Below are 20,828 nucleotides of genomic sequence, written 5' to 3'. Positions count from 1 at the left end.
TTGTTTTTTGCACGACCAGTTGTCCGTTGTAATGCCATCACTCACTTTACCATAAAATGTATGACGCAACCAAAAAAATACTATTTGTGTGGGGAAATTAAAAAGAAAACCGCAATTTTGCAAATTTTGGAAGGTTTTGTTTTACCACCGTACAATTTATGGTAAAAATGACATGTGTTCTTTATTCTCTGGGTCAATACGATTAAAATGATACCCATGATTATACATTTTTCTATTACTATCTATTTAAAATCCCCCTATTTTGAAGACCTATAACTTTTTCATTTTTCTGTATAAGCGGCGGTATGAGGGCTAATTTTTTGTGCCGTGATCTGTACTTTTTATTAATACCATATTTGCTTATACAAAACTTTTATTAAATTTTTTATAATTTTTTTTTGGAATAACATGTTATAAAAAAGCAGCTATTTTGGACTTTTTTTTTTACGTTCACACCGTTCACCGTACGGGATCATTTACATTTTATTTTAATAGTTCAGATATTTACGCACGCGGCGATACCAAATATGTATATAAAATAATTTTTTTTACACTTTTTGGGGGTAAAATAGGGAAAATGGGACAATTTACATTTTTATTGGGGGAGGGGGTTTTCAAATTTTTTTTACCGTATTTATCGGCGTATAACACGCACTTTTTAGACTAAAATTTTTAGCCTAAAGTCTATGTGCGTGTTATACGCCGATACACCCCCAGGAAAGGCAGGGGGAGAGAGGCCCTCGCTGCCCGCTTCTCTCCCCCTGCCTTTCCTGGGGTCTAGAGCGCTGCTGCCGGCCCTTCTCTCCCCCTGGCTATCGGCGCTGCTGCCCGTTCTGTCCCCCTGACTATCGGTACCGACGCCCCATTGCCGGCGCCGATAGCCAGGGGAAGAGAAGCGGCACCGACAGCCAGGGGGAGAGAAGGGGCAGCGGCACCCATTGCCTGCCCCGTTGCCTCCCCCCATCCCCGGTGGCATAATTACCTGAGTCGGGTCCGCGCTGCTGCAGGCCTCCGGCGGGCGTCCCCGGCGTCGTTGCTATGCGCTGCACGGCGCGGCGCATTACGTCAGTGCGCCGCGCTGTGCATAGCAACGACGCAGGGGACGCGTGCCTGAGGCCTGCAGCAGCGCGGACCCGACTCAGGTAATTATGCCACCGGGGATGGGGGGAGGCCACGGGGCAGCGGCGCCGGCAATGGGTGCCGCTGCCCCTTCTCTCCCCCTGGTTGTCGGCGCCGCTTCTCTACCCCTGGCTATCGCGCCGGCAATGGGGCGCCGTTACCGATAGTCAGGGGGACAGAACGGGCAGCGGCGCCGATAGCCAGGGGGAGAGAAGGGCCGGCAGCAGGGCTCTAGACCCCAGGAAAGGCAGGGGGAGAGAAGCGGGCAGCGACGGCCTCTCTCCCCCTGCCTTTCCTGGGGGTGTATCGGGGTATACACGCGCACACACGCACCCTCATTTTACCATGGATATTTGGGTAAAAAACTTTTTTTACCCAACTATCCTTGGTAAAATGAGGGTGCGTGTTATAGGCCGGTGCGTGGTATACCTCGATAAATACGGTACTTAATTTTTTTACTTTTATACTCTTATAGTCCCCATAGGGGACTATTTATAGCAACCATTCGATTGCTAATCCTGTTCAGTGCTATGTATAGGATACAGTACTGATCAGGGTTATCGGTCATCTTCTGCTCTGGTCTACAGGAAGGCAGATCAGAGCAGAAGACTCCCGGAAGACAGCGGAGGCAGGTGAGGGGACCTCCGTCTGCCGTGCAGGATGATCGGATCGCCACGGCAGCGCTGTGGGCGATCCTCCTATTAAGTGATCGCGATGCTGCAGATGCTGTGATCTGTATTGATCATGGCCTCTGAGGGGTTAATGGGGGACATCCGAGGGATTGCGGGTGTCCGTCATTAGCGGCGGGTCCCTGGCTGCAATCCACAGCTGGGACCTGTCGCGCATGGTGCCGGCATCGCTCCGATGCCCGTGGTTATGCTCAGGACGTAAATGTACGTCCTGGTGCGTTAAGTACCACATCACCAGGACGTACATTTATGTCCTGCGTCGTTAAGGGGTTAAAGGGGTACTCCGGTGGGGAAAAAAAATATTTAGATCAACTGTGCTAGAAAGTTAAACAGATTTGTAAATTGCTTCTATTTAAAAATCTTAATCCTTCCAGTACTTTTTAGCTGCTGTATACTACAGAGGAAGTTATTTTCTTTTTGAATTTCTTTTCTGTCTGACCACAGTGCTCTCTGCTGACACCTCTGTCCATTTTAGGAACTGTCTAGAGCAGGAGAGGTTTGCTATGGGCATTTGCTCCTACTCTGGACAGTTCCTGCCATGGACAGAGGTGTCAGCAGAGAGCACTGTGGTCAGATAGAAAAGAAATTCAAAAAGAGAAGGAACTTCCTGTGGAGCATACAGCAGCAGATAAGCACTGGAAGGACTAAGATCTTTGAATAGAAGTAATTTACAAACCTGTTTAACTTTCTGGCACCAGTTGATTAGAAACAATTTGTTTTCCACCAGAGTACCCCTTTAACAAGAAAGTCATCAACTGAAACATTGAAAAGATTTATAGAAATAATTCAAGATGATAATCCAACAAGGATCGTGGCAGAAAATGTTGGTTGTTGCCATTGAAATTTGGGGCAAGTTTAAACAACAATGAGAAGGACGTATCAAGTCAATGACAGGGCCAGGAAACAGTCCGCACCTTAAAACAGGTTCATGACAGTTGACCTGGAAAAAACAAAAATTTTAATAATTTACTTTCATGTGTTTGAAGGATGTTTCATGAAATCAGAATATCATGTCTGCGCATTGTGTATTTGAGACACAGTATAAAAAGTTGAATGACCTTCCTCTTAGGCCTTGTTCACACGGAGGGATTTCTGAGTGGAATCCAGAGGAAAAATGTTGGTGGTAAATTTAGTTGCAGCCGAGTCGTAATGTCTTCAGTGGGATTCTGCTGCAGCATGCACACGGTGGAATTTCCGTGGCCGAAACATCTTCCATGAAGATTCCGGCTTCGGCAGACAGAATTCATGTATCAATTATATTTGCGACATCCCCTCAGATGCTGTCTATGAAGATGGCGCATATCAGAGCATTTTCTGTCAGCACACGCTGTCTGCGGAATGTCCACTGTGTGAACATAGCCTTAGAAGGTGAGGAGGAAGAAATTGTAACCATAAATCATAATTCAGGGGGGTCAGGAAGGGAATAAATGGATAACAGAAAGTTAGCTTAAAAAAAAAAAAGCTGCCATGTATAAATAAGGCCTTATATTATGGTAGAGTCTCCAATTTTGTCTCTTCGCATCCTGCACTGCTGGACCTAACACGCTTTATTCTATTTTAGCGCGCTTCATTCTGTTTAGTTTTGGTCTATTATAGTGTTTTTTCCTGATTTTGGACTTTTTCTAGGCGAGCAGGAGCCCAAAGTCTGTGCAAGAGATGGGGGGGAATGTGCTCTGGACAAGTAGGGAGACACCTAGTGACAGCTTTTTTAAACACAAATAAAACATAGAAAAAAAAATTAAACAAAGTACATTAGAAAGATTTTTTTTTTACCATAAAGAGTGCAATAGAAAAAAATAGTTTTAAAAACAGTGCCCATTTAATTTTATACTATTTTAGTGCATTTTATTCTATTTACTTTTATGCTATTTTAGTGCATTTGATTCTATTTCGTTTTATTCTCTTTTAGTGCGTTTGATTCTTTTTTGGTGTGTTTTTTTCCATTTAGTTTTAATTATATTTTAGTGCATTTGACATTATTCAGTTTTTTTCTATTTTAGAACATTTTCTTCTATTTAGTTTTCTTCTATTTTAGTGCGCTTGACTGTATTGTGTTTGATGCTATTTTTGTTTTCTTCTATTTCAGTGTGTTTTATTCTATTTCGTTTTCTTCTATTTTAGTGCATTATATTCTATTTAGTTTTATTTTTTTTTAGTGCGTTTTATTCTACTTATTTTTATTCTTTTTAGTGCGTTTTATGACACTCAGTTTTATTCTATTACTAGCTGAGTACCCGGCGTTGAATTCATATCCCGCCCTCATATATTGTTGTCATATCCCAACCCCATATCCTGTCCTCATACCCCAACCTCCTATCCCGTCCTCCTATCCCGAATTCCTTTTCTGACCTCCTATCCCAACCTCTTATCCCATCCTCCTATCTTGACCTCCTATCCCGTCCTCCTATCTAGACCTCCTATTCCGTCCTCCTATCTAGACCTCCTATCCCGTCCTCCTATCTAGACCTCCTATCCCGTCCTCCTATCTCGACCTCCTATCCCGACCTCCTATCCCGACCTCCTATCCCGACCTCCTATCCTGACCTCCTATCCCGACCTGTAATATGTGACCAGGTATTGAAATATCTCCAGCCGTACGGAAGTTATGTGAGAACATACATTTCCCATTGATTTGCATGGGACATTAAACAAAACCCCTGACCCTCACAAATGGGGTAGTTAAGGGTTAAATTAACTATCCTCTATTTTAAGTGGACATATAAGTAACATGTGACTAAGTATTATCGAAATATCTCTAGCTGTTTGGAAATTATGCAGTAAAATATATTTCCCATAGACTTGTATGGGACTTTAAACATAAACCCCGACCCTTGCAAATGGGGTGAGTAAGGGTAAAATCACCTATCCTATGTTTTTTGTTGACATATAAGAAACATGTGTGCCAAGTTTCATGTTAATATCTTTAGCCTTTTTTGTGAAAGTTTTTGTGAAACATACATACATACATACATACATACACACGTTGCGTTATATATATATATATATATATATATATATATAGATAGATAGATAGATAGATAGATAGATAGATATATAGATAGTGCAGCCTGATGCACTGTGGTGCAGCCTCCTCTCCACTAGGGGGCACTGGCACACAGCTTTCGGAGGGATATCCCTGTGATCTGCTAATCTCCTCTTATAGAATGTAGCGGCAGTCTGGATGGGGAAAGCCTGCAGTCCTGACTAGTGATGCTAGCTGTCTATGTAATCTGTGGTGCTGAAGCTTTGTCGAGCATTCCCATGCGTTGAAGGAGAACCCTGGATATCTGCTACTCAGCAAGAAAAGGCTCCCGTCTTCGCTCTGCCATACTGAACACTGCACTTCCTGGCATTGAAGTCGTCGTATTAAAAAAAAATCCCACGACATGAAGATGCATTCACCATGGGCTCGATTTTACTCGAACAGCTGTTGCTTGTGTTGCCATGTTCGCACCGGAACAATTATCCTCGGTGTGTGGAACCTGGTAAGCAGCCTCTCTTTTTTTTTCCTACCCCCTCAATCCGCGTCACGTTCCGGATGTAGATTTTTGGGAAATTCCAGACAAAATTTCCATGTATCGTCTTCAACTCCCCTGTGTCTGACCAACCCCGATCTCTATTACTCTGCTTGTTCCATCATTAGTATCTCGCACTGTCTTCAAGATGAGTTTCTGTATATGGCTACGTAGTTGTATTTGGTATTGCATCTCATTAGGTCTCCAAACAGTTGACCTCCAGCTGTTGCAAAACTACGACTCCCAGCATGCTGGGAGTCGTAGTTTTGCAACAGCTACTGGTCCCCCTTTTGGAGGCCACCGGTGTAGAATACTTTTGGCTTGTCTTTGGCTTGTATTATATTTGACCGAAATCTCTGGCTACATTTGTGAGACGTACCTTACATCAACATTAAGTCTACCTTATAACTTGAAGACTACAGCTAGGGTATCTAATATAAGTTTTATAGATTTATCATCTGTTGGCCGGCATTGCATGCTACATTTTCTCGTAGTTGGTACGATCAGCATACGGTGCTTCGATGTTTACTTCGGTCAACACAGTGATACTTGTTTACGTACACAATGCATCATATATTCCTGGTCTCTTGCACTGTTATTGAAGGCCTACGATGTTGCCTACACGATGCTCTATCATAGTATTTCCCTATAAGAGTAATTGGGTCATGCTTAGTGGTACCCCAGAAGAAACCATCATTTACTGTCCCTTTTACGGTAGACATGAGGTTGTTCTTGGGGCTCCTTGGGCTTGGGAAGAAAATATCATTTAGGGGTTCTAATATGGTAAAAAGGTTGGTAATAGCTGCTTCTAACTGAGGCTACTAATGGAGTCTTCTAAATGAGGTGTTACGTGTAATTATTACATTATCAGTAATGTATGACGGGCTTTGGATTGTTTTCAACAGAGTGTGTATAGCAGACAGGTGCAGAAGACCTGACATCAGTGATCCTGATACCATTTAAGTGGTCCTGACACCCCCTCAGTAGTCCTAACACTGTCTTAGTGGCCCTAAAATCATATCAATGATCCTGACACTATTTGAGGGATCTTTACCTACCTTGATGGTCCTGACACTATTTCAGTGGTTCTGGCACTATGTTAATGATTTTGACACCATATCAGAGGTCTTTAACCACTTTGGTGTGCCTCATACCATCTCAGTGGTTCTGGCACTATCTCAGGGGTCTTTACCCACCTCGGTGATCCTGGCATCATTTTAGTGGTCCTGACTCCTGACACCAACGCAGGGGTCCTGAGACCATCTCAGATGTCTTTAACCACCTCATGGTTCTGATACCATCTCACTGGTTCTGACATCACTTCAGTGGTCTTGACACCAATCTCACCGAAGGTGGCACCATATCTGTGGTCCTGACACCATCTCAGTTGTCCCGATACAACCTCAGTTGTTCTGACATTAAAGTGGTCCTAACACCACCAAAGGGGTCCTGACACCATCTCAGTGGTCTTTTTACCATCTCAAAGGCCCTAACACAATCACATTGGTTCTTGCACCACCTCAGTGGTTCTGACACCAATCTTACTGGGTCTGACACTAATCTCACTAAGCCTGATCACACCTCGGTAGTCCTGACACCATCTTAGATGTCCTGACTCAACCACAGAAGTCCTGATATCTATGGTCCTGACACCATCTAAGTTTTTCTGACACACATTAGCATATCTAGATACTAAAGGTAGCATTCATTACATAATAAAGTCCTTTATTCAGCTATGCCAGTGGTTTAAATTTGCCAAAACTGGTGGTAGACTCCCTTCAGTGTAGGTTGTGTTACCCTTTTTGTGCTCACAACAACATCTTGCTATGCTTCAGTCCTAAAGAGACAGTGGATGGCATCCTGGGGGTTCTCCTCCCAAAGTTGGATTAAAGGAATCAGTGAGCTCTTGGACAGTGTGGGGCACTATATAGCTGCATTAAATGCACTGAAACATAATATCCCAGATATTCTGTCACATAACAAGATGTAGTTTTGCAACAGATTGGAGACCACAGCTGTAAGGGTAGTAGCCCACTTTGCTGATATCTCATATGGGCAAATTTACACTCTTATCAAGTGGCTACCGGCAGGACAACTTTACTGGTGAAATTGTTAGCGCCAAAGCTTCCTGTCCATTGGCCTCCACATGTGTGTGCGCGTTGTTTCCTGCATGCAGTAGCTACAATGTGAAACTTAACACAGAAAGTGTAAAACATTTATATCCATAATTAACCTACAGACCATGTCCACACTGTATGTGAAGAGTGCAGTGTGGGCTAATGTACTATGATACAGTGGTCTTGATTGAGCCCCAAACTCAGCGGATCTTAGCTGACCGATGGACAAGCAGCAGTTATTGAAGAAGTCAGTATCCGGAGCAACAATGGCCTGCAATGGATCCAGTTTCTATGGGTGTGGAACTATACTGTCTGATCTGAACCAAATTGGGCAACTCACATTGAAAATTTGGTTCAGATCTGACAATATCTTCTGTCTTCAACATCTTCATGTTTTACATACGAAATGTGACTTGAATTGTGCGGAAAATAGTCTTTATGCAGCATCTTGCCCACTTAGGAAAGGAATTTTTCCTTTGTTATGGGGCAATTGGAAATCAGCCTCATTTGGGGGGGGGGGTTGCCTTTCTCTGGATCAACACAGTAGAGTTTTAGGTTGAGCTTGATGGACTGTTTTTCTTTTTACCCTTTCAAACTATGTTACTTGATGATGTAGTGTATCAAGTGACCTGGAGCCCACCATGGGGAGGTGGCGCCTCCCAAACTCTACCCAACCCACCATATGTAGAGCTTGTGCGACCTAATCCGAATTGTCTTCAGCAGGAAAGATGGTAACAAATTGACCCTTATTGTATAATTTGGACAAGGCCTGTCAGGATAAGAGAGTAGATAAAATTTGGCAATGATGTGCCTCTTGACCACATACTCTTGTGGACACCTCTTGAGCAAGTTTTACAGTCCTCTGCACTGCCACTGTCTGGCATGGGTATTTAGTGTAAGACCCCCTGGCACTGTGTTATCAGGCAGGGAAAGCTTATCTATGAGTTATTTGTTTGAAACATATTGAAACGCAGGAAAGACTGTGATGTGACTTCGGGATTATCCCAGGTAATCATTTTAATCCTTAGCCTAAAAATTGAGAGAAGGGACGATTCCAGGCACATTTCCCATACAAAATGTGAAGCTCGTAGTGGAGACAGAAGATATTGTCAGATCGGAACCAAATATTATACGTTAGTTGTCTTATGGGTGGACAACTTTTGTCGGGTATTAGGATTCGATCAGAGTAAAAAGGGGAAAAACAAGCCACACTGACCTACATCACTCTTTCTCGACTTGTCAGAAAGAATTGTGATAAAGCTCTCCGTGGTGTGTTATCCTCGGGCTAGTTTAGCAAACATACAATTTTAATTTGTGCGCTTACCAACGGTGGTTGTACAAAGCCAAGTACAACATTGGGAAAGGCCAAATGTCCAAACACTTCTCCTCCATGTGCAGGCTAGGATTAACAGGCGCTGAGAGTATGCCTGATGAAGGGAATTTCTGCGAAACGCGTTGTATGATGGGTAAATAAATTCTTTAACTTGGAACTACTCTCAGCGCCTGTTTACCCTAGCCTACATCTGGAGGAGAAGTGTTTGGCCATTTGGACTGTTCAGAGGCACAAATTAAGCTGACATAGAAACCGTTCAGCTGTATACTGCAAGAGAAGGGAGTTTAAGAGGTTATTTCACCAATAACACTCATCACCTATTTTCAGGGTGATAATAATAATGTCTTTATTTATATAGCACTAGCTTATTCCACAGCACTGTACAGAGCTTCATCACTTAAATTGTCCCCTGTCCCCATTGGGGCTCACAATCTAAGTTCCAAATTCACCTACCAGTATGTCATTGGAGGAAACCAGAGGTACCCCACACAAACATGGGGAGAACATACAAACTCCTTGCATATGTTGACCTTGGTGGGATTTGAACCCTAGAGCCAAGTGCTGTATGGCAAATGTGCTAACCACTGAGCCACCATGCTGTCCAGTATAGATGATTGCTGCGGCCCCCAATCACAAGAACAGGAGTCCCGTTTCCACCAATTGTTGCTCATCAATTCTATTGCCAAGTACAATGTAGAGTGACAGTGCACATACCTGACTGCTGCTCCATTTAAACATGAAGCCCCCATTCTTATACCAGTTGGGGTCCCAGTGATACGGTTCCCATTGTTTAGATTGTTATTAAGTATCCTATGCCCCCCCCCCATCAATCACCAAATTGGTTACCCAAACAGTTCAGAATACAGTACAAAATCCTCACTATCACTCACAATGTGGCACCTCCCTAAATCTCCTCCCTCATCTCTGTCTACCATCCTTCACCTTCTCTGGTCTAACACTAACATCTTCTATAATCCGAACCTCTCGCTCCCTACTTAAAGACTTTGCATGTTCTGCACCAGTTCTCTAGGGTACAATATCCAGAACCCTCAGACTTGTACCCAACATACACAGTTTTAAACATGCCCTAAAGACACGTTTCTTCAAGCAGGCCTATCACATTCCTGAATTAGCATCTTTATAAACAAATTACCAAATGTTTTTCAAAATAATTATACAAGACATAAGAAATGTCTGAGAAGCAAAATCTTCCTGCCTAGTTACAATTGAAACAGGAAGAAGAGAACAAGAAAAAGGGGGTTATGAACGGGCGCTACTGCTATTGAGAAAAGGATTCAGGACGCCACTGTAGCACAGGACAGTTTGTTACGGTTCAAAGCGATAGGACAACGCGTTTCGGCACTAGCATGTGCCTTCCTCAGGTCCACAAAACAATTAATGTATGACGTCCTGTAGCCTGTGTTGTCCTATCGCTTTGAACCGTAATAAACTGTCCTGTGCTACAGTGGCGTCCTGAATCCTTTTCTCAATAGCAGTAGCGCCCGTTCATAACCCCCTTTTTCTTCTTCTCTTCTTCCTGTTTCCATTGTTTCCGTACCCTTTGTGGATACGTGAAGGGGTTTCGAGCTGCACAACTGCCCTGACCGCCTTCCACTCCCACTTCCCAGGTGAGGTGCTGTCGCTGCTTATTACCCCAGCAGGACATCACATTACTTTGGGTGCAGTTGTTTTTTGCCATCCAACCACTTCCCCACTACACATGAGAGAGCGCCCCTACCCTTTTTTTTACTTCTTTCTCACACTAGTTACAATTGAGAGATCCTTGGGCGACATTTTATCAGTGTTTATGTATTGTCCTGAGCGCTCTGTATCGTCACTGGATCAGGTTCTGTATTGAACTTCTAGAATTACTAAGCAGCCATTGTTTAGCTGTTGCCGGTGACTACAGGGTATGACATTACACCTGACCCTGTCATGTTTTCAGTCTTATATAAATTTGTCACAAGGGTATTAAGCACGGAAAGCACTTACTGATACGACAAGGATGAAGCCAATCTGCGCTTTTCTAGGCCTGAAGCAAATATTTATGTATGTTTCATTTCTCAAGTATTTAACCTACTTAGTTATTGGGTAGAGCCATATACAAGCTTGGAAAAAAATTGTTGGTACCCTTCCGTTAAAGGAGTACTCCAGGATATCACTTTTTTTTTCTAAACATGCCCAGAATGTAAGCATTTAAAAAACAAATTTAACTTATCTCCCCCACTCCCCTGGTTCTCGGCTATCCTGCTCTTCTTGTGGTCGACAAGTCACAATGCAGCTCACCTATCCGCTGGCGACAGTGATATCCCACCTTGGCCTGTGATTGGCTGATCGGCAGTGTGAGGTATTGGGTCACAGCACCAGGAAGAAGACCTCAGAAGGGCTCAATACATCCCACAGCCACTCAGCCAATCAATTATACTATCTCTATTATGAAATTCTGGCCACTAAGCCTAATAATAAGCGGATACTTCCTGCTCTGTAAAGATCGCTTTTCCAGCAGTCAATTCTCAGCTTTTCATGTCCCAACATAGATCAAATAAAATAACAATCTTTTCAAAAGAAAACTGTGTGTGCTGGACTAAAAAAAAAAAAAAAAAAAAATCACCTGAAACATAAAAAAAAGTTTCATTATTTTTTTTTTGCTGTAAACAGACAAAAGGACTTTGTACTTCACGTTAGCGCTCTAAAATAGTGTTGAGCGGCATAGGCCATATTCGAATTCGCGAATATTCGCGAATATATGGACGAATATTCGTCATATATTCGCGAATATTCGCATATTCGTTATATTCTCGTTTTATTTTCGCATATGCGGATATTCGCGTATGCGAAAATTAACATGTGAATATTGGCATACAAAATTAACACGCGCGTAAATTCGCATATGCGAAAATTAGCATATGCTAATTTTCGCATATGCGAATTTCCGTATATGCGAATTTTCGCACGTCAGTCTCACACAGTAGTATTACAGCCTTCTTTACACCACACAAGCTGGAAGCAGAGAGGGATGATCACTGTGATGTGTACTGTGAAGAAAAAAAAAAAAAAAAAAACGAATATTCGTAATTACGAATATATAGCGCTATATTCGCGAAATTCGCGAATTCGCGAATATGCGATATTCGCGAATAATATTCGAATTGCGAATATTCGCGAGCAACACTACTCTAAAATTACAGTTCTAGAAATTGACTATATGGGAACTACCAGCCGTTTTTCCATTGCCTTCAAAAGAGAACAGTACTCAAGAAATAAAAAACAACCAGAGAACAGTAAAAAAAAAAAAAAAAGCAGCATTTAAAAATAGTTTTTCTTTTCTTATATTTAAGCTGTAAAGGCCAAAAGACTAGGCTTTGCACTTCGCTTTACAGCTCTAAAATTACGGTCGTAGAATTTTACTATATGGGAATTACCAGCATTTTTTTCCATTGAGTTTAATAGAACACAGTAATCAAAAAAGTAAAATTTGGGATGTTTCTTGAGCCATAAAACTGACCTTTTATGGTCCAAAATATGAAAATAGATATAACCTTTCAAAAACAATAAAAGAAACCTCTTGATGGCGAATATGCTATTATTTAGTAATGCTGGTGAAGGAAGGCGAAGCTATAGCTTACAAGAAAAGTCAATACTATGAATAATTAAAATCAAATGTGTTATGTGCATCAAACTTTAGGCTAGAACAGGGCCGGTTCTTCCTATAGGCAAAATAGGCAGCCGCCTAGAGTGACCTCTTGATGGGGGCGCCGCTCTTCCCGCTGCAAGAAAGTTAGTAACCAGCCAGCATCTGAAGTACCCGCCCAGCCAGAACCACCATCGTGTGAGGAGGGGGTTTGTTACAGTGTGTCATCCCAGTAGTAGGTGATTACATGAGGAGGAAGTTTGTTACAGTGTGTCACCCGAGTAGTAAGGAGATTACATGAGGAGGAGGTTTGTTACAGTGTGTCACCCCAGTAGTAAGGTGATTACATGAGGAGGAGGTTTGTTACAGTGTGTCACCCCAGTAGTAAGGTAATTACATGAGAAGGAAGTTTGTTACAGTGTGTCACCCCAGTAGTAAGGAGATTACATTAGAAGAAGGTTTGTTACAGTGTGTCACCCCAGTAGTAAGGTGATTACATGAGGAGGAAGTTTGTTACAGTGTGTCACCCCAGTAGTAAGGTGATTACATGAGGAGGAGGTTTGTTACAGTGTGTCACCACAGTAGTAAGTAGATTACATGAGGAGGAGGTTTGTTACAGTGTGTCACCCCAGTAGTAAGGTAATTACATGAGAAAGAAGTTTGTTACAGTGTGTCACCCCAGTAGTAAGGAGATTACATTAGAAGAAGGTTTGTTACAGTGTGTCACCCCAGTAGTAAGGTGATTACATGAGGAGGAAGTTTGTTACAGTGTGTCACCCCAGTAGTAAGGAGATTACATGAGGAGGAGGTTTGTTACAGTGTGTCACCCCAGTAGTAAGGTGATTACATGAGGAGGAGGTTTGTTACAGTGTGTCACCCCAGTAGTAAGGAGATTACAAGTGGAGGAGGTTTGATACAGTGTGTCACCCCAGTAGTATAAAGATTACATCAGGAGGAGGTTTGTTACAGTGTGTCACCTGAGTAGCAAGGAGGTTACATGAGGAGGAGGTTTGATACAGTGTGTCACCCCAGTAGTATGAAGATTACATCAGGAGGAGGTTTGTTACAGTGTGTCACCCCAGTAGTAAGGTGATTACATGAGGAGGAGGGTTGTTGCAGTGTGTCACCACAGTAGTAAGGAAATTACATGAGGAGGAGGTTTGTTACAGTGTGTCACCCAGTAGTAAGTAGATTACATGAGGAGGAGGTTTGTTACAGTGTGTCACACCAGTAGTAAGGAGATTACATGAGGAGGAGGTTTGTTACAGTGTGTCACCACAGTAGTAAGTAGATTACATGAGGAGGAGGTTTGTTACAGTGTGTCACCACAGTAGTAAGTAGATTACATGAGGAGGAGGTTTGTTACATTGTGTCACCCCAGTAGTAAGGTAATTACATGAGGAGGAGGTTTGTTACAGTGTGTCACCCCAGTAGTAAGGAGATTACATCAGGAGGAGGTTTGTTACAGTGTGTCACCCCAATAGTAAGGAGATTACATGAGGAGGAGGTTTGTTACATTGTGTCACCCCAGTAGTAAGGTAATTACATGAGGAGGAGGTTTGTTAGAGTGTGTCACTGCAGTAGTAAGGTCCGGCGTGTGAAAGGGCAGAGTCAATGGGCGGGGTCATGGGGTGACTAAATTAGCTTTCGCCTAGGGTGGCAAAAATCCTTGCACCAGTCCTGGGCTAGAAGAAGGCCCCCTGAGGTCATGATTCGAATAACTTTTGGACTAGTGGTCTCCAAACTTTAGACCTCCAGATGTTGGCTGTCCGGGCATGCTGGGAGTTGTACTTTTGCAACATCTGGGGTTCCACAGCTAGAAGACCACAGCTCTACTACCTTTTCCTCTTCTGCTGTAGATTTGTAGAATTATCAGATTATTGATTTCAGTTTTCTGCGTCCTTACGAGATTTAGATTGCACTGTCGGTAGCCTGAGGTGCCCTCCATACAGTATCATTCACTTTTACCCCTCAATATCATTGCGCCAATGTGTCCTGACTTGCTTTTTCATCCCTACTACAAATCGTGCTGATTTCCAGGAATCCTTGGTCCCTGCATTGATTCAGACGCATCTTCAGGAGATAAGATGAAGTCACCCTAGATGCTATTAAGTTTATTATCTCTGTAGATACCAGAACCAAATCGTTTTTTTGGCAGCCGGATCCTTACTGGAAGTGCAAGGAACTTGTTAATGTAATAAGTCATTGTATCAACATTTGTTTCTGCCAATAACCGTCTAGAATACATAGTTTACAACATACAGAAATGTTATTAGGCATTGTTGACATTGTATACACCAAGAAACACCTAATATAAAACATAACATCTTTATTGAAGACATATTTAAAATAACAGGTATATATGGACGCAAAATCGATTAGTAATGTGAAAGTGATCAATACAAAAAATTGGGGCTCACAGAAAACTGCTACATGTACAGACTCATTAACTGCAAAAAGTTATAGACAAAGTGCATATAATACTGAAATATACTGCAAATACCGTATTTTTTGCGGTATAAGACGCACTTTTTCTTCCCCAAAACTGGGAGGAAAAAGTCGTGTGTCTTATACGGCGAATACATTCCTATCGCGGCGGTCCCTGCGGCCATCAACGGCCGGGACCCGCGGCTAATACAGGACATCACCGATCGCGGTGATGTCCTGTATTAACACTTTAGACGCGGCGATCAAAACTGACCGCCGCGTCTGAAGGGAAAGTGACACTAACCCGGCTGTTCAGTCGGGCTGTTCGGGACCGCCGCGATTTCACCGCGGCGGTCCCGAACAGCCCGACTGAATAGCCGGGTTAGTGCTTACAGGACACCGGGAGGGACCTTACCTGCCTCCTCGGTGTCTTCTCCGTTCAGGGATCCCCTGTATGGCAGGCGCTCTCCTTCCGCGTCATCACGTCGTCGCGTACGTGCATCGGCGTGCGTAACGACGTGATGGCGGCGACGGAGAGCGAGGATACTCGGCCGGCAGCAGAGACGTTCCAGAGCGACGGGGACACGGCGACAGCGATGGAGCGACATCCAGGGCAGCGGTGACGGGTCCGGAGCGGCGGGGACACGTGAGTATTACCTCCTCCTGCAGTGGTCTTCAATCTGCGGACCTCCAGATGTTGCAAAACTACAACTCCCAGCATGCCCGGACAGCCAACGGCTGTCCGGGCATGCTGGGAGTTGTAGTTTTGCAACATCTGGAGGTCCGCAGGTTGAAGACCACTATTTTGCCCCTAAAAATTGGGTGAGTCTTATACGCCGGTGCGTCCTATAGGACGAAAAATACGGTACATTAAAGTGATTTAGTTAAGGTGCCGTAACTACAGCACTCACATACTGCTAGGCATTGCTCAGATAAGTAGTATTCCTAAATAGGAGTGCACAGTACCCATTAATACATAACCATATAAGTACTATTCCAAGTTACAATGAGTGGTAATACTGTACACATATGCAGATATGAATCAGGGGGATAAATGTCAGTAACAAGTAATACAAACACAAATTTCTTACCCATGTGGGATAGTAGTCTGTGCCCCAACCCCTACGACCGTTTTGGTTTTCCTTTCTCAAGAGGTACTCAGTACGACACGATCGTAGGGGTTGGGGCACAGACTACTATCCCACATGGGTAAGAAATTTGTGATTGTATTACTTCTTACTTGTTACTGCCATTTATCCCCCTGATTCATATACCGTATTTTCCGGCATATAAGACGACCCCCAACTTTTACAGTTAAAATATAGAGTTTGGGATATACTCGCCATATAAGACTACCCCTCTAGGTACTACCCACATTAGGATGGCAGTATAGTTCCCCCACACTAGGTTGGCAGTATACTGGAATAGTGTAGTATCCGCTCCGTCCCTCACCTCTGGTTCCCGTGCTCGGACTGGTGGGTGACATTCCCTTCCGTAAGCAGACAGCAAAATAGAAAAATGTCCAGCACCAGGAAGGCAGATAAATTTCCTCTTTATTGTGGCATCAATAAAAGTAGGATACACAGAACAAGTAACAGATGGCAGTATAGTTCCCCCACACTAGGTTGGCAGTATAGTTCCCCCACACTAGGTTGGCAGTATAGTCCCCCCACATTAGGTTGTCAGGATAGTTGCCCCACATTAGGTTGTCAGCATAGTTCCCCCACATTAGGTTTGCAGTAAAGTTCCCCCACACTAGGTTGTTAGCATAGTTCCCCCCACATTAGGTTTGCAGTATAGTTCCCCCCACATTAGTTTGGTAGTATAGTTCACCCACATTAGGTTGGCAGTATAGTTCCCCCACACTAGGTTGGCAGTATAGTTCCCCCCACATTAGGTTGTCAGCATAGTTGCCCCACATTAGGTTGTCAGTATAGTTCCCCCACATTAGGTTGTCAGTATAGTTCCCCACACTAGGTTGGCAGTATAGTTCCCCCCACATTAGGATGGCAGTATAGTTTCCCCACATTCGGTAGGCAGTATAGGTCCCCCTACATTAGGTTGTAGTTCCCCCACATTAGGTTGTCAGTATAGTTCCCCCACATTAGGTTGGCAGTATAGTTCCCCACATTAGGTTGGCAGTATAGTTCCCCCACATTAGGTTGGCAGTATAGTTCCCCCACATTAGGTTGGCAGTGTAGTTCCCCCCACATTAGGATGGCAGTATAGTTTCCCCACATTCGGTAGGCAGTATAGGTCCCCCCACATTAGGTTGTAGTTCCTCCACATTAGGTTGGCAGTATAGTTGCCCCACATTAGGTTGTCAGCATAGTCCCCCCCACATTAGGTTTGCAGTATAGTTCCCCTGACATTAGGTTGGCAGTATAGTTCCCCCACATTAGGTTTGCAGTATAGTTCCCCCACACTAGGTTGGCAGTATAGTTCCCCCACATTAGGTTGTCAGCATAGTTGCCCCACATTAGGTTGTCAGTATAGTCCCCCCCACATTAGGTTGTCAGTATAGTTCCCCCACATTAGGTTGGCAGTATAGTTCCCCCCACATTAGGATGGCAGTATAGTTTCCCCACATTCGGTTGGCAGTATAGGTCCCCCACATTAGTTTGTAGTTCCCCACATTAGGTTGTAGTTCCCCCACATTAGGTTGGCAGTATAGTTCCCCCCACATAATGTTGGCAGTGGACCCCACAGACATACAGCCTTCAGCCATATGCAGTGTATGGCTGGAGGCTGTATTTCTGTGTACTGCCCCACTTCAGTGCTCTGACCACCGCTTCTCCGGTCCGGGGTCATGATCTACTGCTATGGCCTATAGACCATAGCAGTAGGTCCCGGGACCGGAGGAGCGGTGGTCGGAGCACCGAAGACGACGTGTTGGTAACTTACCAGGCCTGCGCGTCCTCGCTGCTCTGCTCCACTCTGCTCCGCTCTGCTCTGCTGTTGCTATGGGCGCACGCACGGGATGTCAGTGACGTCCTTGCGTGAGCTACCTCCCTGCAGTCCCTGCGTTTTTAAAGTTAATGTGGGGCCGGAAAAAATGTAACCGGGACATCCTTGTGTCTCGTCCGGGACGCCCGGGGTATGGATAATCCGACTGCAGCATCCGGCGTATAAGACGACACCCGGCATATCAAACAAGAGAAAATTTTACGGGGTTAAAAAGTCGTCTTATCCGCCGGAAAATACGGTATGTACAGTGGTCCCTCAAGTTACAATATTAATTGGTTCCAGGATGACCATTGTATGTTGAGACCACGAGGGAGATTTATCAGGGGATTTAAGCAGCTTTTTTTGCTTATACAAGTCACACAAAAAGTCGCACAAAAAGTCACACAAAATGTCACACAAAAAGTAGCACATGTGCCTAAGCAATTTTTTGTGAGACTTTTGTGGGTAAGCAAAAAATAACAATCTGCCCTACCTAAGCAATTTTCAGTTTTTCCTTTGCAGTGGTCCAGGATTGCGAAAGTCACACGTAAGCAAATAAAAGTAGCAAACCTTCTTCAAAAAGTCACAAGTGTAAACAAGGTCAGACCTGGCTTAGAAACTTGCCTATGACAGCATTTTCAAAAAGTCGCCCGTGAGACTTTTTGCCCACCTTTTGCACAGCTCCGCTCTCAGGCTCTGACTTTTAGTGGGACTTTATTTTACTTTAATTTTCACAGGCACGGAGGGACGAGCGGGTAAGAGATGTACAGGAGGGTAACAAACTTGTCACCCGCCCGCACATCTCCCACCCACGCAACACTACTACAACTCGCAGCATGTCCTTAATGTAAGGACATGCTGGGAATTGTAGTTGTGTGGCACAGGCGGATGACAAGCTTGTCACGTGCCCCCAACGTGTGACTACAACTTCCAGCATGTCCTTAGTGTAAGGGCATGCTGGGAGTTGTAGTCATGCAGTGAAGACAGGTGACAAGCTTGTCGCCCGCTTGTCCATCTCCCCCCAGCCCTGCTGCATGACTACAACTCCCATTATGTTCTTACTGCAAGGGCATGCTGGGAGTTGTAGTCATGCGGTGCGATGCGGGCGGGAAATGTGCGGGTGGGTACAATAAATATACTAACCTATTTTCCTTGTTTTTTTTTCCCTTTTCATTTCAGATCCGTGTATCCTGTGGACTACGACGATGACCAGTGTTTTTTTTTTTTATAGTTAATAAAATGGTTAAAGAGAGCTTGTGAGGGAGTGTTTATTAGAATAAAAGTTTTTTTTAACTTTTTTTTATTTACTTTACAGGCTTTGTAGTGGAAGCTGTCTTATAGACAGAATCCATTACTAAGCCATGGCTTAGCATTAGCCCCCAAAACAGCTAGTGCTAACCCCCCATTATTACCCCAGTACCCACCATCGCAGGGGTGCCAGAAAGAGCCGACACCAACACTGCCTGGAGGGTCAACTATGGCGCTCCTGGACCTAGGTGGTAACAGGCTGGCATTATTTAGGCTGTGAAGGGCCAGTAACAATGGTCCTTGCTCACCCTGGTAACATCAGGCTGTTACTGCTTGGTTGGTATTTGGCTGAGAATTAAAATATGGGGAACCCTATGCGGTTTTTTCATAAATAATTAAATAATAAAAGAAAAACGCATAGGGTTCCCTTTATTTTTATTCTCAGCCAGATACCAACCAAACAGCAACAGCCTGACGTTACCAGGGTAGGAGAGAACCATTATTACTGTCCCTCCCCAGCCTAAATAATGCCAGCCTGTTACCACCTAGGCCCAGGAGTGCCATTTTAGATGCTCCGGGCCTGTTGGTACCAGCTCTTCCCAACACCCCTGTGGCGGTGGGTACCAGGGTAATAATTGGGGGTTAGCGCTAGCTGTTTTTGGGGCTAACACTCTGTCTAAAAGACAGCTTCCACTACTAAGCCTGTAAAGTAAATAAAATTAAATAAAACACATTTAGAAAACTTTTATTTCAAAAAACACTTCCCCACAAGCCCTTGCTACAAAATGTTGTTAATATTAAACAAAAAAACGCTGGTCATCGTAGTCCACCAAACTTGAAGTAGCCCACAGGATACATGGATTGGATCTGAAATGAAAAAAGGGTTAGTACAAAAGGGGGGGGGGGAGTGGTAAAAAAAATAAATTTAATAAACACACATACATTAAGTTCTTTCCTTATGTGTGCTAAGAAAAGGGTATTCCAAAGTGATTTTATTGGTTTTTGCTTATGTGAGCCAAATTTGTCAACCCCCTGTGATAGTATGATAAATATGTCACACATAAGCAAAACCAAAAGCAAGAAAAAAAATGCCTACAGAACTCTCTTACCACAGCAACAATGATAAATGTCCCCCCATAACTCTATGGAAACCTGGTAATTGGTTCTGAGGCCAACAAAATGTCATCCAAAAATAGGAAAAAGTGAGGATTAAATAAAAATAAGCATATAACTGATAGAGATAAAGAATATCCTTACATATAAAAGTAAGAAAGATCTGCTGGGAGCTGTAATCACTGTCTAGGTAGAGGACAGGAGCTTCTTCAGGTTCCTATATGGTACACAGTGTCCTAAAAAAGTAATGGAGCCGCCCCCACCTGGTGTCCAAAGGAGCAGGTAACCCTGCTACAGGTAAAGAGTACAGAACATGTAATACCTCCCTGTACTGCAGGGGGCGCTACCAGACAGGAATTCAATGCATACGCTTCAGTAATACAGGGGTTTAATTAGTGAATGCCCATTCTGGTTGGTCAGATCTTCCGGGTATTGACACGTTCCGCAGATCTGGACTGTCTATAGTATTGTATGTTGAGTCTGGTTTCACGTTACAATGGTCCAGAAAAGACCATTGTATGTTGCAACTATTGTATGTTGAGGCCATTGTAAGTTGAGGGATCACTGTACATATATATACACACACACATACAGTTTATTAGAAGTGTATGAAAGCTTGTCCTTAAAGGGAACCAATCATCAGATTTTACCCTATATAACGCTTGGCAAATCGTTATATAGGGTAAAATC

At 43.6% G+C, this 20,828-nt stretch overlaps 1 protein-coding gene across 1 annotated transcript in view; it reads left to right on the top strand.

Annotated features, from left to right (window-relative positions):
- The first annotated feature begins 4,968 nt into the window (after positions 1–4,968).
- LAPTM4B (lysosomal protein transmembrane 4 beta) overlaps positions 4,969–20,828 on the top strand; it is a 101,656-nt gene continuing 85,796 nt past the window's right edge. The window contains exon 1 of the mRNA XM_056522425.1: positions 4,969–5,293. Coding sequence (XP_056378400.1) covers positions 5,195–5,293 — 99 coding nt within the window. The 5' untranslated portion in view covers positions 4,969–5,194. The remainder of the gene's footprint in view (positions 5,294–20,828) is intronic.

The sequence above is a fragment of the Hyla sarda genome, chromosome 5 (genome assembly GCF_029499605.1).
Source record: "Hyla sarda isolate aHylSar1 chromosome 5, aHylSar1.hap1, whole genome shotgun sequence".
In the NCBI taxonomy this organism is placed as follows: domain Eukaryota; kingdom Metazoa; phylum Chordata; class Amphibia; order Anura; family Hylidae; genus Hyla; species Hyla sarda.
The sequence above is the reverse complement of the archived record's forward strand: the minus strand, read 5'-3'. Positions and strand labels throughout refer to the sequence as shown.